Source organism: Mustelus asterias, chromosome 16 (assembly GCF_964213995.1).
Source record: "Mustelus asterias chromosome 16, sMusAst1.hap1.1, whole genome shotgun sequence".
In the NCBI taxonomy this organism is placed as follows: domain Eukaryota; kingdom Metazoa; phylum Chordata; class Chondrichthyes; order Carcharhiniformes; family Triakidae; genus Mustelus; species Mustelus asterias.
The window spans coordinates 51,586,708-51,605,278 of NC_135816.1; the positions used below are offsets into that span (position 1 = coordinate 51,586,708).

At 42.9% G+C, this 18,571-nt stretch overlaps 1 protein-coding gene across 3 annotated transcripts in view; it reads right to left on the reverse strand.

Moving 5' to 3' along the window:
* The window catches only part of sh3pxd2b (SH3 and PX domains 2B), a 273,651-nt gene that overhangs the window by 69,180 nt on the left and 185,900 nt on the right, over window positions 1-18,571 (reverse strand). For all 3 annotated transcript variants that reach the window (XM_078231114.1, XM_078231115.1, XM_078231116.1), the window contains one exon: window positions 3,406-3,431. In XM_078231114.1, coding sequence (XP_078087240.1) covers window positions 3,406-3,431 — 26 coding nt within the window. The remainder of the gene's footprint in view (window positions 1-3,405; window positions 3,432-18,571) is intronic.

Genomic DNA, 18,571 nt, shown 5'->3' on the forward strand with positions numbered 1-18,571 from the left:
TTAACACGTAACAAACATGGCAAGGAAGGTGATGTGTTGGATTGCCGAATGTGGAGATTCCTGGATATTAGGGTGATCCAGGGCAAACACGTCTGCAGTCTGCGGCTTGAGGAGCTTCAGCTCAGGGTCACTGAACTGGAGGCCAAGCTGCAGACATTGCGATGCAACAGGGAAGGGCAAAAATTACCTGGACACTTTTTACCAGGAGGCAGTCACACCCGTTAGAAAAGGGTCTTCTGATTTGGTCAGTGGTCAGTGACAGGAAGGTGTGACTACAAGTGAGGCAAATATGGGGACCCAGAAAATAGCGTTTGATATTATTCCAACAGGTTCTTGGTTCTTGAAGCCTGAATGGATGAAAGGGGTGGCTGCAGAGTGGATGAGCAAACTGACTATGGTATAGGAAGCCATTCAAGAGGGGGGCAATTAATAGAAATATAGTGTTATGTGGGGACAGTATAGTCAGGGTTGGACATGGGGGTTGAGGTTCGGGAGTGTGGTGTTCAGCTGGGTGGGGTGGGGTTAGCCCATGCAGGTGGGAGTGTCAGGGAGGGGGGGTGTCAACAATTTTTTGGAAGTTGGGGCGATTTGTACCGTGAAAGAGATGTGTGGAACTTAAAGATGCCAGCTCCACAGAGATTGGGGTGCTGTTTTTAAAGGGTGCTCAATCTTAAAATAATGCTAGAACCCTGACCCCCTGCAACACACACTGTTACCCCCGCAATTACTGGCTTCAGACACCACCCCCCCCCCCCCCCCCCACCCTACAAATCACCAGCTTCAGGCAACTCCCATCCAATCGCCTCTACCAGCCCCCTCAAGTGAGTGACACCCCACTATAGAACATAGAAAAACTACAGCACAAACAGGCCCTTCGGCCCACAAGTTGCGCCGGTCATGTCCCTACCTACCTAGGCTTATATATAGGCTTACCTATAACCCTCAATCCTATTAAGTCCCATGTACTCATCCATAAGTCTCTTAGAAGACCCTATCGGGGTCTTCACCACCATTGACAGCAGCCGATTCCACTCACCCACCACCTTCCGAGTGAACAACTTACCTCTGACATCTCCTCTGTACCTACTCCCCAGCACCTTAAACCTGTGTCCTCTCGTAGCAGCCATTTCAGCCCTGGGAAAAAGCCTGAGAATCCACCCGATCTATACCTCTCAACATCTTGTACACCTCTATCAGGTCACCTCTCATCCTTCGTCGCTCCAAGGAGAAAAGACCGAGCTCCCTCAACCAATCCTCATAAGGCATGCCACCCAATCCAGGCAACATCCTTGTAAATCTTCTCTGCACCCTTTCAATAATTTCTACGTCCTTCCTGTAATGAGATGACCAGAACCGAGCACAGTACTCTAAGTGGGGTCTGACGAGGGTCTTATATAGCTGCGTCATTATCTCCCGACTCCTAAACTCAATCCCTCGATTGATGAAGGCCAGCACACCATACGCCTTCTTAACCACCTCCTCTACCTGCGAGGCCGATTTAAGAGTCCTATGGAACCGGACCCCAAGGTCCTTCTGATCCTCTACACTGCTAATAGTCTTACCCTTGATATTATACTCCTTCATCCCATTTGACCAGCCAAAATGTACCACAACACATTTATCCGGGTTGAAGTCCATCTGCCACTTCTCCGCCCAGTCTTGCATCCTATCTATGTCACGCTGCAACTTCTGACATCCCTCCAAACTATCCACAACACCACCAACCTTCGTGCCGTCGGCAAACTTACCAACCCATCCCTCCACTTCCTCATCCAGGTCATTTATGAAAATGGTGTCACCCCCCTCAGGTCCTGCCCCTTCATGCCGTATCCCTTATCACAAGGGTGCTCCAATGGCTTCCTATCCCCCCCCCCCGGCATGGTCATCACGTCTGGTCTCCATTTGTGGAGACAGGTACTGATTCCCGCCAGATTCATATTGCAATTGAGGGTGGGTGAATTCATCTTAAAACTGATCCTACATATTTAGATGAAGATTTAAATATGCTCATCTTGTTCATGCCCTCGCTGGGGGTGAACCAGATTACATCACCAGCCAGGAGGAGGGAGAATCTTAAAATGAGTTCTCCCTGGCACAAATTATATTATGGCCCTTCTCGCATGAGTCTCCGGCCATAACAGGATTTGTGCCTACATGAGTGGGTTGGAGAATTGCCCCTGTTTTTTAATAATGAAAGGTTGGACAGGCTGGGCCTGTATCCATTGGCGTTTAGTAGAACAAGAGGTGATCTTATTGAAACATGTAAGATTCTGAGGAGACTTGACGGTGTGGATACTGAAACGATATTTCCCCACGTGGGAGAGGCTAGAACTAGGGGATACAGTTTTAAAATAAAGTGTCTCCCATTTGAGATGGAGACGCAAAGATCATTTCTCTCAGAGGGGCAGCACAGTGGCACAGTGGTTAGCACTGCTGCCTCACAGCACCAAGGACCCGGTTCGATTCCGACTTGGGTCACTGTCTGTGCATAGTCTGCACATTCTCCCCGTGTCTGTGTGGGTTTCCTCTGGGTGCTCCGGTTTCCTCCCACAGTCTGAAAGATGTGCTGATTAGGTGCATTTGCCGTGGTAAATTCTCCCTCCGTGTACCTGAACAGGCGTCAGAGTGTGGCAACTAGGGGATTTTCACAGTAACTTCATTGCAGTATTAATGGAACTCTACTTGTGATACTAATTTTAAAAAAATTAAAATCTGTGGAACTCTCTGCCCCAGACGGTGGTGAAGGCAGGGTGATTGATATTTCTTGACGAACATGGGAGTTAAAGGTTATCAGGTTTCGGTGGGAACATAAGAGTTGAGGCCACAATCAGATCAACCATGATGGTATTGAAGGCAGAGCAGGCCCAAGGGGCTGAATAGCCTACTGTCTAACCATGTGTTCATAACTGTCATTCATAATTTTGTCTCGCATTGACCTATGGTTACTTGATTTAATTCTTCATAAGAATTTGGCAGTTTTTCCTTCAGCTGAACATTCAGAGTTTTGAGTCCCATGCAGAACACATAGTCTTACCCATACCCATTTATATAGCATTTCGCAAGTTTTCTTTTTAACATGGGAAATTGTTGGTGATCCTGTTACCAGATAGGAATTCCCATGAGCAGTTCTTTGGATTGGTCTTTAGAATTTCTCACCATCCTGTCCCATCTATATTATGTGAAGGATATTGTCTATGATTGAAAAATAGCCTCTTCATATATTATCATCTATTGTCAAGATAGTAAGAAAAACGCTTTACCATTTCACAAAATTTCACAGTAGATTGCAATTAATAGAAAATATTTAAAGCCTTGGTATGCAGAGAGCCCTTCAGGCTAAACAATTTAAAATAGTTTTATTAACAGACAACTAGCACATGGACAAATAAATTAAATGCTCCTTACCAGATTTCTTCTTTCCAACTGGCTCCCTACAAGAAGGAAAATTAAGGTATTAATGAATGAATGAAATGTAGCAGAATGATGGTTTAAAAGACTGACTTAAACTTCAGGTTTCTTACAGCAAAAGACATTTGGAAAATTAACAGTAAGATATGCTGAATGATGATTTAATGATACAAACACAATATTGTTGTTCTACTGTCACCAGTAAACATTGCAGCATAGAACTTAGGAAAGAGACAGACTATTCAGCCCTTCAAGCCTGATCCTCCATTCAATACGATCATGTTTGATCTGGTCAAGTCTCAACTCCACTTCGTTGTCTGCCCCCAAGGCTCTTGACTTTCCTGTCTATCAAAAAAAAACCTGTCTAACTCTGCTTTGAATAAATTCCATGACTCACCCTCCACTGCTTTCTGGGGAAGTAAATGGTTCTAAGAGAAATAAATTCTCCTCATCCCCGTCTTAAATGGAAGGCCTCTGATTTTTCAACTGTGTCTCTTTGTTCTAGTCTCTACCACAAGTGGAAACATCTTCCCAAAATCCCCTCAGGATCTTTTATGTTTCACTAAGATCACCGCTCATGTAGGGCTAACTAGTTCAATCTTTCTTTATAAGGCAGGTCCCTCATCTTAGGAATAAGTCGAGTGAACCTTCTCTGAACTGCTTCTAATGCAATTATATATATATTTTTAAGAGATTGAAACTGTACACAGTACTCCAGATGTGGTTTCACTCAGGTCCTGTACAGCTGCAGTAAAAATTCTTATATTCCATTCCCTTTGCGATAAATAACTACATTCCATTTGCCTTCCTAATCACTTGCTGTATCTGCATAGTAACTTATTGTGATTCATGTACCAGGACACCCTACGTACTATCGAGTTCTGCAATCTCTCTCCATTTAAATAGGATACTGCTTTTCTATTGCCAAAGTGGACAAGTTCACATTTTCCCACGTTATATTTTATCTGCCAAATTTTTGCCCACGCACATAATCTGGCGATAGTCTTTTGCAGACTCTCTACCTCTTCTTGACAACTTGCTTTCCTACCTATTTTGGTGTTGTCCGTAAACCTAGTTACCATACACACGGCCCTTCAGCCAAATCATTGATGTAGATTGTAAATAGTTGAGGCCAGCACTGATCATTGTGGCACTCAGTTTGCCAAACCAAAAAGGACACATTTATCCCTACCCTCTACTTTCTGTTAGCCAACCAATGTTTTATCTGTGCCAATATGTTACCCCCTACACCACATAGCCTCATTTTGTGTAGTGACCTTTGATATGGTATCAAATGCCTTCTGGATATCCAAGTACACCACATCTACAGGTTCCCTTTATCCACCTTACTTGTTTCATTTTCAAAAAAACTCTAATAAATTAATTAAACACAATTTCCCTTTCACAAATTATATTTTTCTAAGTATCCTGCTTTGAACTTCTTAGTAATGGATTTAGCAATTTCCCTATGACAGATGTTAAGCAAACTACCCTGAAGCTTAATGGCAAAATACTGTGCATGCTGGAATCTGAAACAAAATCAGAGAATGCTGGAAAATCTCAGTAGATCTGACAGTATCTGTGGAAAGAGAATAGAGCCAACGTTTCGAATCTGGATAACCCTTAAACCGAGCTCTGGCAAAGGGTCATTCAGACTCGAAATGTTGGCTCTATTCTCTCTCCACAGATGCTGTCAGACCTGCTGAGATATTCCAGCATTCTCTGTTTTTGTTGTAGCCTGTAGTTTTCTGCTGCTAACCTTTCTTCAATGTTCAATGTTTTTAAAACTGATAATGATATAATTTCCATACAAGTGCAGTTGAAATAATTCCTCCAGTTTTGCTAGGACTGCTATGTCGATAGGCTGAAGGAACTATGGTTACTGCTAATCTGCAGCCTGACCATATTCAATGGGCAGCAAGTGGCCAATGGATAGATTTGACATGGTTATTGTGACAAGTATTGATCTGGAGGCGAATCAAAGGGAGGTAAGCTGGGAGAGTACCACTTGAATAATTCACAAGATTGATTGAAAAATACTGGAAAAGGAAAGGTGAGGGGATACTCCCTTCAAAAAGAATTGTCCCGTCTTCTATAAAAAGTACACTTACCAGTGGATGTTATACTCAGTTTAAATATATATATTTTTGGACTCAATCCCCACCCCACCCAGTGCTGCATGCTTCTAGAAAATTCTAACTAATAGCAAGGAAGGGAAAGAAAGAGAAGAACAATTGGATTAAAAGTTGAGTTGGTAGTCAGTTTGGCAGACACACTGCATCATATTTTCCATTGTTTTCAGTACACCATCAGCGAGCATTCTTGATTTTACCATTTTTATAGTGCGGCTCATATACTGTGAAACCCAATTGCCATCAAAATTCTGTGCAAGGTTGAGCAGAGTCGATCCAAAAGCAAACTCTTTGATATATAGCAAGATTCAACACAATTTGTCAGAGCCAGACAGACAACAAAGACAAACTCAGAATAGTTTTAATAAACCCAGGGAAGACTTAACGTGGAGGAGAAAATCTATCAACTCATTTGAACTTTACAGAATTTACAGATGACTTGGGTTCAGAATATTTCAGCACAAAATTTAATACACTTGTGACACAAATGCAGAGCTGTTATTCAAACTACCAGTTTCACATTATTTTAGGCTTTTTACTTTTTTTTCCCCCAAAACACAACCCACATTCCAGATCAACCAGGGTTTTACTGCCTGGTAAAGCAAAGGGGGATTTGTTTATTTAAAAAAAAAACTCGGGATAAATTAGGTTTTAGAATCAATATATTCAAAATAATGGCATGGGGTATGTCACTGGTGAGTGCATTTCTGATTGGCACACCAACCCTTGCAAGTTTAAATGCTGGTGATTGGGGAAAATTGACATCACAAACTGAAATTTCAGTGTCAAGAAAAATAAGGAGAGAAAATTCTGAACAAGAAAATGTGATATTTCAGTCTCTTCCCAAGCCAATCACTTCAAAAGACACGGCTCATATATGGCAGGAGATAGCATTCAAAATTTCACTGCCTCTTATGCAAAATCTGTAGTGGCGAGGTGGTGACATAGTGGTTAATGTCACTGCACCAGTAATCCAGAGGCCCAGGCCTTGGGACCACTAGTTCAAATTCCACCATAGCAGTTGGTGGAATTTTAACTAATAAATTCAATGAAGGAATAAACCTGGAATTGAAAGCTAGCCGGTGACCATAAAGCTTCTCATGAATTGCCGTAAAACGCATCTGGTCCAGAAATGCACCAAGTCTCCAGAATAGCATCCCACCCAGTCTCTCCCCGCACCCTATCTCTGTAACCCCCATGCATTCACCATGGCTAATCCACCTCACCTACACATGTTTGGACACTAAGGAGCATTTATTTAGCAGGGCTAATCCACCTTACTTGCACATCTTTGGACTGTAGAATCCCTACAGTGCAGAAGGAGGCCATTCGGCCCATCAAGTCTGCACCAACCACAATCGCACCCGGCCCCTATCTCCTTAGCGCTACGTATTTACCCTGCTAGTCCCCCTGACACTAAGGGGCAATTTACCATGGCCAATCAACCTAACCCACACATCTTTGGACTATGGGAGGAAACCGGAGCATCCCGGAGGAAACCCATGCAGACATGGGGAGAATGTGCAAACTCCACACAGTCATCCAAGGTTGGAATCAAACCCTAGTCCCTGGCGCTGTGAGGCAGCAGTGCTAACCACTGTGACACCGTGCCGTCTAATCAGCAACCTACCCAGATGCAAGGCCCCTGTGATTCGCATTGCTACGAGGAAAGTTGCTGAAAAAATCCCTGTTAAGTGCAGGTTACAGGCTTTCCTAGGATATCACAGAATATCTCACACAGTATATTTTAGTCTGCCTCAACTGGGAGAGAGGGAGCAGCTGGAGGCCAAATAAAGACTCTTTATGATTCGCCATGGGACAATGCGGGTAGAAGCTTGTGGTTGGATTGTAAAGACAAAGTTCATGCAGAGTTGAAATGAGACTAAAAAGTCAGCTAGCTTAGGCCAGAGGAAGACTCTTTGGGAAAAGAAAACCTCACCGTGAAAGCCAGTTCTAAGATTGTAAGTTAACAGACTGAGAAAAGAAAAGAACAGGAATAAATTCTTGGAAGATAGAATAAATTTGGATTGATTCTGAAAAAGTTAAATGTCTGCTTAAAGGACAGTGTGTAAAATATACCCATGAAATTAGTTTTCTCAGTTGGGCTAAAAATAAGGTGCACATTCCGTTCTGTGGTTTAAAGTTGCCTGAAAATAAATTGTTTAGTTAATAGTTCTTTTAGTCATTTGTTACAATTTATGGACGCAATTCTTCCAAACAATTTCTAAGTGCAATTTTCCAAACAATTTCGAAGTATGGTTTCCAGCAGGAAATGAGACACATGTCTCGAACAGTCCTTTGACACATCTAATGAATTTAGCGCCACATACTAGCTTTTCTCCCCCATAATCTAGCAATTTCTCTTCAAATACATATTTAATTGCCTTTTGAAAGTTCAACAGCATCTGACACCACTACCCTTTCAGATAGTACATTCCCAATCATTATAACTCTCTTGTGTGAAAAACAGTCTCTTCTAGTCTTGTGCCAATTATTTAAAGTCCTGGATTTACTGACCTACTTAGTTGCCAGAGGAAACACTTTCTCCCTAATTGCACTGTCAAAAGCGCTCATAATTTTGAATACTTTTATTAGGTCTCCCCTGAAACTTCTCTGTTCTAAGAAGAATAATCCCAGCATCTCCAATCTCTCCACAGAACTAAAGTTCCTCACCCCTGCTATCTCCCTGGTAAATTTCCTCTGTACCCTGAGAAATACTTTTGATATTCCTCTGAAAGTGTGGTGCCCAGATTTCGGCAGAATACTACAGCTGAGGCTTAACTAATGATTTGGGAAGGTTTCACACGACTTCCTTGTATTTTGCATTCTTTTCCACTATGTTTAACAATATAAAACTATATGGGCAGCATGGTGGTACAGTAGTTAGCACTGCTGCTTCACACTGCCAGGGGCCCGAGTTCAATTCTGGCCTTGGGTGACTGTTTATGTGAAGTTTGCATGTTCTCTCCATGTCTGCGTGGGTTTCCTCTGGGTGCTCTGGTTTCCTCCGACTGTCCAAAGGTGTGTGGATCAGGTTGATTGGCCATGCTCAACTGTCCCCTAGCATGAGGGGGATTAGCAAGGTAAATACATGGGGTTACAGGGCTGGGGCCTGGGATTATTGTCAGTACAGGCTCGATGGGCCGAATGGCCTCCTTCTGTACTTTAGGGATTCTATTTAATATTTGATTTATGTATAGAAAACAAGGGCGGAATGCAAACCTTTAAGCGCACCAATTACATATCTGCTCCATAAACTTATTTTAACTACAATTGCTCTTAACATAGGAAAATGATGAGTATGATTCCATTAAATTCACAGAATTCTTCGAATTTTTGTACTTACAATTATACTTCAGCAAAATAAACAAGATTCTAACACATGAGACCATAAGACATAGGAGCAGAATTAGGCCACTCGGCCCATCGAGTCTGCCCTGCCATTCAATCATGGCTGATATTTTTCTTATCCACATTCTCCTGCCTTTTCCCCATAACCCCTAATCCCCTTATTAATCAAGAACCTATCTATCTCTGTCTTAAAGACACTCAATGACCTGCCTCCACAGCCTTCTGCGGCAAAGACATACATCCGTATTATTTACTGTTATCATTTCTTGCTCAATTACGCAATTTTCCTGCAACAAAACAGTAAACACTCTATAACAATGGTTTCAATGTAGTGTCACATCCCTCTCTTTGTGACACACAGTTGATCAGGGATACAAATATGCAGTCATTGCAGCTAATGCAAAACTGAGGAAAGCAACAATGGATAAAAAGGAAATGTATGATGCTTTGCCAACTAAAATCTGAAAGGAAATTGTTCCAGTCTAGTTACTTATGAAGCCAAAAGTGCTAAAGCTAATTATGAACAAGTCTATTATCAGCAAGTTTTAATCATGTTCATTTGTTTTCCAAAACCTTTCAAAAGATGTTACTGGCTGGAAGATGGCACAACGCGGTGGCACTTCATTCTCTTTGTTTCATTAGCTCCCATGACCCATGACCAGTGTCTGCTGCTTTACAGTGATTGAACGAGTCAATCTAAAACAAAATCCAGGATTCAAGGACTTCCGCAGTCATTTTTACTGCAGCGTCTTGTGATTTTCCAGGATTTTTACCAGTGTTTTCCTCAATTTTAATCGTTTTTCCAAGAGCACAAAAAACAGTGCCCTCTTCTGTAATGTAACTGACGAGCTCAGTATTAATTTATATGGCACCGCATTCCTGATAACAGACTGTTCACTTAATGCACAACGGTGCCTTTGTCCTTGCTGTACTGCACTCTTAGGTGACCTTGCACCCTTTTGTTCCTTAAACCAGTCACATTAATCACACATTAGCATCCAACAATTACATAACAAAAGCCTTGTAATGTAATGCTGACATATTCGTAGCCATCTTATTGCAAATAAATGGAGTTATGAAGCTGTTAACAATTCAGGTCCACTGCAGATACCTTCTTGATTTTAGGGGCCTCAGCTGCTCTCTTAAGCTGTCTGAATGTCTTACTTTTATGCGAGTTTGCTCCCACTGCCCTATATCTACTCATACAATGGCATCGTCCAGGGATGTAACAATAGTGTCCCTTGTTTTTCAGACAGAGTTCTCATGTCTAACGAGAATGGATTTCTTCAGCCTCACCAAAGATGGATGAAGAAAATGCTCAGAATGTTGAAATTCCATGCATGTTAGTAAACTGCTTTATTTTCTATCAAGTAAACATACAGACAACAGTTATGATCGGATTCACTTTTTCCGTCTTTACAACTTGCCTCTGAGTAATATTACAAAAATAATGAGCCTACTATTCTAACCATTTCAGTAGTTAATCTGGCTAAACTCATCTTCTGACTTATCTCTCCAAAATTTGCAGTTTGTTGTACTGCTTTGGCCCTCAAGTCACACTAATTCCAATAAGTGATTCTGTTCTATTTTGTAGTTGCTTAAAGTCAGAAAGTGATGAAAAACCTTCCAATATAATGGAAGGGAAATTAATTGATTCTTGAGACAAACTAACTGAGACAGTCTAATACATAGAAACATACATAGAAAGCAGGAGGAGGCCATTTGGCCCTTTGAGCCTGCTCCGCCATTCATTTTGATCATGGCTGATCATCAAATTCTATACCCTAATCCCACCCTCCATCCATATACCTTGATCCCTTTAGCCCCATGAGCTAATTCTAATCTCTTCTTGAAATCAGACAATATTTTGGCCTCAACTACATTTGGTGGTAATGAATTCCACACATTCACCACCCACTGGGTGAATACATTTCTCCCCGTTTCAGTCCTAAAAAGTTTACTCCTTATCCTCAAACTATGACCCCTAGTTCTGGTCTCCCCTACTCTACCTAATCCTGTTAGAATTTTATAAGTTTCTATGAAATCCCCTCTCACTCTTCTAAACTCCAATGAATATAATCCTAACCAACTTAGTCTCTCCTTATTTGGCGTCCTGCCATTGCAGGAATCAGACTAGTAAACATTTGCTGCATTATAGCAAGAACATCCTTCCTCAGATAAGGGCACCAAAACTGCACACAATACTCCAGGTGTAGCCTCACCAAGACCCTGAATATAATTGCTGTAAAACATCCCTATTTCTATATTTATATCTTCTCGCTATGAAGGCCAACATACCATTTGGCTTCTGCCAAATACCACCTTAAGTACCTGCATGCTTACTTTCAGTGACTATTCCCAAAGAGAGGCATGATGCCTGAAAATGGTTTACTCAAAGCAATGCCAGCTGTTAGTGAGCAAGTTCCTTAGGGTCATTCTTTTTCCTCGTCGCCACTGAAATAACTCCTCAGAGGCCGGCATCCCTTTACCAGATTCCCTTAATTTACGAACTCAATTCAACTCCTCGGAGTGCTTCAGGTACAAACAGGTACAAAGTCTGAACCCAGAGTGCCAGTAGCCCTGAAACGCCTCTATATATATATAATATATACAGGCGAGACTCCCTGATTGAGCTCATGATTGCCTGCCCAATCAGGGAGCAAAGAAGCCAACCTCATGGCCCTCATTGAGGTCATTACAACAATGTTCATGCATACTATGGCACCCTTGCCTCGTGGGCAGCATCCTGCCATGTGGGTGAAACCTGGTGCTCCTTCATTCCACTTTGCTTTATCCATGGGGATTGAGGTGTAGCTCTTCACATAAAGCACCTTGGTGACCTCCCAAATAGTGGTGTGCTGCGAAGTGAGATATCTGCAACCTGACAGCAGCCCGTATTAAGGGCCACTGTCTGCTGCCCATTCACTGATGAACCTTGACATCTGGTTGCAGCAGGCGATATAGCTTTGTGAAAATGAAGGCCCCTTACAATTTTCTCCTCAGTTAATGAAGGAGAGCTGCTCTCTGAATAACTGCTATGAATATGGCTTCCCTGTGTAGTTGCTCCTGTTTTTCTGTATTGCTGTCCTTGATCCTCCAGCCATGAAGGGAGCCCCAAGAGACTCCCAACGATTGTATTCCAATTACTTATGAGGCAGTGAGAAAGAGTCCAATAACGCATTAACACTGTAACTTCCAAGCACCCTAATGTCAGACTGGGGGCAGAGCCCCAAAGATGCACTGGGGAACACCTCTCAGAATTTCACAGGTAAGGCTTGCATTGCATTTTCCCAGCATGTAAACTTCCCCTAGGCAATTACCCTGGGCTGGGAACCATCTGAAAATACGATTCAAATTAATCTGACTGACACCTGTCCCTACCCCAGCCGACCACACGACTGTCTCGACCCGCACACCCTTTCCCACCATTACCCCCCAACATCCGCAGTTCTAAACCCCCCACCCCCTCCCCTCAAGGCCCCAGACAAAAACAAAAGACGACGCACAATCATCTTAACTATGAATACTGTTTACTGTAATAGGCTCTTTTGACAAAATACATGTCCTCACATCCATCCCTTCCCACAAAGTAATTTTTTATACTCTCCAGTGCAGCTCGGCTTCCTGTCAGGGCTGTTTTAAATGCCACTCTATAATCTAATTGATGAGATATAACGCCAGACATGATAGATTTACTGAAGGTAGCTTTTCAATCCTAAAGATGGTCATTTAAATTTGGCAGCTCTTCAGAAATATCCCAATTACAGTGAAGCATAATCCAATTGTACTGAAGGATAAACAAGGTCTTCGCTAAGTTATAGCTGTATAGTAATAAAGAAAATACTGGCTGGCTTTGAAGCTTCACCTCAAAGAAATAACATAATGTCCTTGAACTGATACCTAAATCCTGCAGTTGAAGGCTGCACTACACTGGCTGAGGCTATCAATCTCAGAGCATCACCCTGAAGACTCAGATGCAAGCTGCACACTAAAACATCTTCATCCCCAACCATTAATATTTAATGCTAGGGGAACGCAGGTTAAAAAAAAGCTTCTAAAACATTCAAAACATTGTGGACAAAGTTTTGAAAGGGTAGTCCATGAGACAGTTTGGGTACCAAAAAAGACAGCCTGGCATAAATTTATTTATTAGTGTCAAAGTAGGCTTACATTAACACTGCAATGAAGTTACTGTGAAAATCCCCTAGTCGCTATACTCTGGCGCCTGCTCAGGTACACTGAGGGAGAAAGTAGCATGGCCAATGCACCTAACCAGCATGTCTTTTGGACTGTGGGAGGAAGCCAGAGCACCCGGAGGAAACCCACGCAGATACGGGGAGAACGTGCAGACTCCATACAGACAGTGGCCCAAGCCGGGAATCGGACCGACGTCCCTGGTGTTGTGAGGCAGCAGTGCTAACCACTGTGCCACCGTGCCGCCCATGTTTAGATCAGCAGAAACACCAGGTAAGCCTGGGCAGAGACAATTGCAAAAAGATAAGTGGGGGGCCGGACTATTGAAAGGGGAGACTTCTAAATACCCTCAATCTCCAAGGGTTAACCCAAGGCCATTGCTGTTCCTCTCTGATGGTAGCCCCAAGAAGTATCAGGAAGTGAGGTGGATGAAAAGACATATTCACTATGGGCCAAACCTCTGGACTCCTGACACCACTTGATGTGCAAGGAAGAAGCCAATAATAATCCTGTGTGAAAAGGTGAGAACAACGGCCCTGCCTGAATTTTAAGTTATTTTCCATTGCAATCCTGAAAAATAACTGCAGTAAAGAAACATCAAAGAGTTATTGTTTTAATGTGCTATATATCGATAAAAGTCAAATTGCTTTATGTTAATAGATTTTCATTTTATGATGATTGAAGACTTGTGCACATACTTAACTCAATAATTCCATACTATGTAATAACTGACTAGGTTTTGTTACAGTAAACGTACATATTTTAAATCTAGATTCAAAAAATGTTCCTGGTTATTAAATAAGACATTGGGAAAAAAAGTCATCATGACTTTTGCACAAGTTATTGAAATTTTCAGAAAGGAATGATTGCATGTGTATTTGACTGATGTTTTAATGTTACAGTGTTTTGTTATTCAAAAATAGGACCTTTAGTAATGTGATGGAACACTCATCCTTTTCTGGATGGGCACAGCTCCAATAACACTCATGCAGCTCAATACTATGAGGGTAAAGCCACCTACAGCTCCAGCACCCCATCCTATGCCTTACACATTTACTTCCTCCACCACCGACACACAATGGCAGCAGTGTGTACCATTTAAAAGATACATTGCTGCACTCCTAGCCAAGCTGTTCCAGTGCAGCTACAACACTGGCATCCACCCAGCAATGTGGAAAATTGCTCAGGTATCTCCTGCCCATAAAAAGGACAAATATAGCCCACAAGTTACCACCCCCATCAGTCTACTCTCAATCATCAGCAAAATGATGGAAAGTGCTTTCAACAGTGCTATCAAGTGGCACTTACTCAGCAATAACCTGCCCACTGATGCTTAGTTTGGGTTCTACCAGGGCCACTCATCTCCTGACCTCATTACAGCCTCAGTTCAAATAAGGACAAAAGAACTGAACTCCAGAGGTGAAAGTGACTACACTTGACATCAAGGCAGCATTTGATCAAGTGCAGCATCAAGGAACCCTAGCAAAACTGAAGTCAATGATAATCATGAGGAAAATTCTCTACTGCTTGGAGTCATATCCAGCACAAAGGAAGATTATTGGAGGTCAAGCATCTCAATCCTGGGACATAACTGCAGGAGTTCCTCAGGATAGTGTCCCAGGCTCCCCATCTTCAGCTGTTTCATCAATGACCTCCCTTACATCATAAGGTCAGAAGTGAAGATGTTCGCTGATGATTACATGAAGTTCAGCACAATTCATGGACTGCTTCAGTACCTGAGAAGTCATATCCAAGTGCAACAAGTCCAGACAATATCCAGGCCTGGGCTGAAAAGTGGAAACATTCACATCGCACAAGTGCCAGGTAATGACCATCTTCAACAAGCGAGGATCTACCCATCTCCCCCTGACATCCAAAGGCATTACCATCACTGAATCCCCCACCATCAACATCCTGGAGGTTATCATTGACCAGAAACTGGACTGGACCAGACATATAAATATTGTGGCTACAAGGTTATAGCTTTGGAATTCTGTAGAGAGAAACCCATCTCCCGACTTCCCAAAGTCTGTCCACCATCTACAAGGCACAAATCTGGAGTGTAATGGAATATTCCCCACTTGCCTGGATGAATGCAGCTCCAACAACAATCAAGAAGCTTGACACCATCCAGGACAAAGCAATCCACTCAATTGGCACCCCATCCACTGCCTTAAACAGTCACATCCTTTGCCACCAAGTCATGTGTACCATCTACAAGATGCAATGCCAAAACTCACCAAGGCTCTTTCATTAGCACCTTCCAAACCTGCAAGCTCTAGCCACCTAGAAGGACACGGGCAGCATATGCATGGAAGCATCACCACAATAGGTTTCTCTCGCTGTCATTGGGCCAACATCCTGGAACTCCCTTCCTAACAGCACTATGGATGCTCCGACACCATATGGACTTCAGCAGTTTAAGCAGGCAGCTCACCACTACCTTAGATATGGACAATAAATGTTGGCCTAGACAGTGACACCCACATTCCATAAACAAATATAAAATGGGCAAAGGGTGGTGGGAGGCATGGGTTGGGATTAGTTGGCATTAAGTTAGCATAGAGGCATTTAAGGATCATGGGGGATGGGCAGAAGAGCATATAATAGCATAGCAGCTGTAAAAGGCCAGAGGTTAGTGAGTAAAGCAGCACTGGTTGGGACGGAGATTCATGAGGGGCAAGGGGCATGGGGGAGGACATGAGCTTGCATGAGTTGGTATGGGTGGGACATGGGGATTGTGTCAGAGTTGAGGGGGACCTGAGGGGTGATGGCTGGCAGGCTGTTTGTATTTTATTGTTCTTTTCCAAAGCGGAGATGGAATCTAGGATGATGGGTGCAGGCCTTTTACGCAGCCCTTCCACACCCAGTAGCCCCTGTGCCTGCCTCGGCCCTGTTTCCAGGAGTGTCGGGCAGTATTCCTGATAACACGCCATCCCCTCAGAATGAAAATCCAATTGTCCGGGTGGTAAATAGAGTAGTTTTTCAACAAAAGCAATCCATTTTCATTTAAAATGAGCAAACGTCCTGTCTTCTGTAGATTCCAGAATAAAGAAACATGTGCCAAATAAAGGGTCAAACTCAGAATCTATTTCTGATTCACCCTTTATATTCAAAACATGCATTCTTTCTGGTTTCCTCCCACAGTCCGAAAGACGGGCTGGTTAGGTACATTGGGCATGCTAAATCCTCCCTCAGTGTACACCATTCATGTACTTGTTTGTTAGAAGCACATAGGAATGCAAATTGTTGGAAACACCTAAAGCTTAAGTTGAAACCCCATATCTAACTGTGTTTTACTGTAATTCAAGTCATAAATTAATAGTTTGGATCATCTTTGGGTCATCATGTAGGCCTTGATAAATTGAGTGGTTGCATAAAATTCTAAAGTGGGACTCCAGAGTTTTCACAACCTTCTGACTCGAGAGGTATCTTACCTAGTCTTACCTCCCAAGCAGACAAAAACTATTGTTAGATATTGGAGGACTGTTGTAACACACAACTGTATCCCAGTGCAAGTCAAAACTTACAGGACAGGGGCAAGAATATTTGGTGGAAGGGAAATTCTGCTCCTGTGGCACTCAGCACGAGGAAGAAGAGATGCAAAACAATTCATCTGAACACAAATTACATAGATCTGCTTCTTACAATCATCAAATCATTACATCATTTGGTGTCATTGCCTGCCAAGTGCCCAAAGGGAAGCATCCTATTACAAATCTTTAGAAAGTTATTGACTAGGTTTCTAACCCAATTGGTGGAGAATATATAGAGTTCTGAAGCTCTAAAGAAACTAAGGACAAAGAAAATAAAATATAACTAATAGAATAATAGAATTCCAATACTATCCCTACAGTGCAGAAGAGGCTATTCGGCCCATCGAGTCTGCACCAACTCTCTGACAGTGCATCTTACTCAGGCCCTCTCCCCTGCCCTTTCCCTGTAATGATGTGAAGATGCCGGCGTTGGACTGGGGTAAACACAGTAAGAAGTCTCAAAACACCAGGTTAAAGTCCAACAGGTTTATTTGGTAGCAAAATCCACTAGCTTTCGGAGCGCTGCTCCTTCGTCAGGTAAGTGCGAGTTCTGTTCACAAACAGGGCATATAAAGACACAAACTCAATTTACAAAATAATGGTTGGAATGCGAGTCTTTATAGGTAATCAAGTCTTAAAGGTACAGACAATGTGAGTGGAGAGAGCGTTAATCACAGGTTAAAGAGATGTGTATTGTCTCCAGACAGGACAATTAGTGAGATTTTGCAAGCCCAGGCAAGTCGTGGGGGTTACAGATAATGTGACATGAACCCAAGATCCCGGTTGAGGCCGTCCTCATGTGTGCGTAACTTGGCTATCAGTCTCTGCTCAGCGACTCTGCGTTGTCGTGTGTCGTGAAGGCAGCCTTGGAGAACGCTTACCTGAAGATTAGAGGCCGAATGCCTGTGACCACTGAAGTGTTCCCCAACAGGAAGAGAACACTCTTGCCTGGTGATTGTCGAGCGGTGTTCATTCATCCGTTGTCGTAGCTTCTGCATGGTCTCCCCAATGTACCATGCCTCGGGACATCCTTTCCTGTAGCGTATCAGGTAGACAACGTTGGCCGAGTTGCAAGAGTATGTACCGTGTACCTGGTGGATGGTGTTCTCACGTGAGATTCTCATGCAGAGACGGATAGCCAAGTTCTGCACACGAGGACGACCTCAACCGGGATCTTGGGTTCATGTCACATTATCTGTAACCCCCACGACTTGCCTGGGCTTGCAAAATCTCACTAACTGTCCTGTCTGGAGACAATACACATCTCTTTAAACTGTGCTTAACCCTCTCTCCACTCACATTGTCTGTACCTTTAAGACTTGATTACCTATAAAGACTCGCATTCCAACCATTATTTTGTAAATTGAGTTTGTGTCTTTATATGCCCTGTTTGTGAACAGAACTCCCACTTACCTGACGAAGGAGCAGTGCTCCGAAAGCTAGCGGATTTTGCTACCAAATAAACCTGTTGGACTTTAACTTGGTGTTGTGAGATTTCTTACTGTGCTTTCCCCGAAACCCCACGTTTCCCATGGCTAATGCATCTAACCTACACATTTTGGGACACCAAGGGGCAATTTAGCACAGCCGATCCACTTAACCTGCACATCTTTGTACTGTGGGAGGAAACTGGGGCACCTGGAGGAAACCCACACGACACGGGGAAAATGCGCAAACTCCACACAGTCATCCAAGGCCAGAATTGAACTCGAGACCCCGGCACTGTGAGACAGCAGTGCTAACCACTGTGTCACCAAGCTGCCCTATGAATATTGTCCGGAGTTCAGAACTCATTCAATAAACTTGACGTCAATACTCTAGAATTTAAATGTTCTCATGATCAGAACATTTACAATCTCTGTTAAAGCAGGCTGGTTTTCAGTAAAAGCTTTGTACTTGTGTGTTCTCGTTTCTCTCCAACTTGGCAAAGACAGACTCATCATGCCAGAC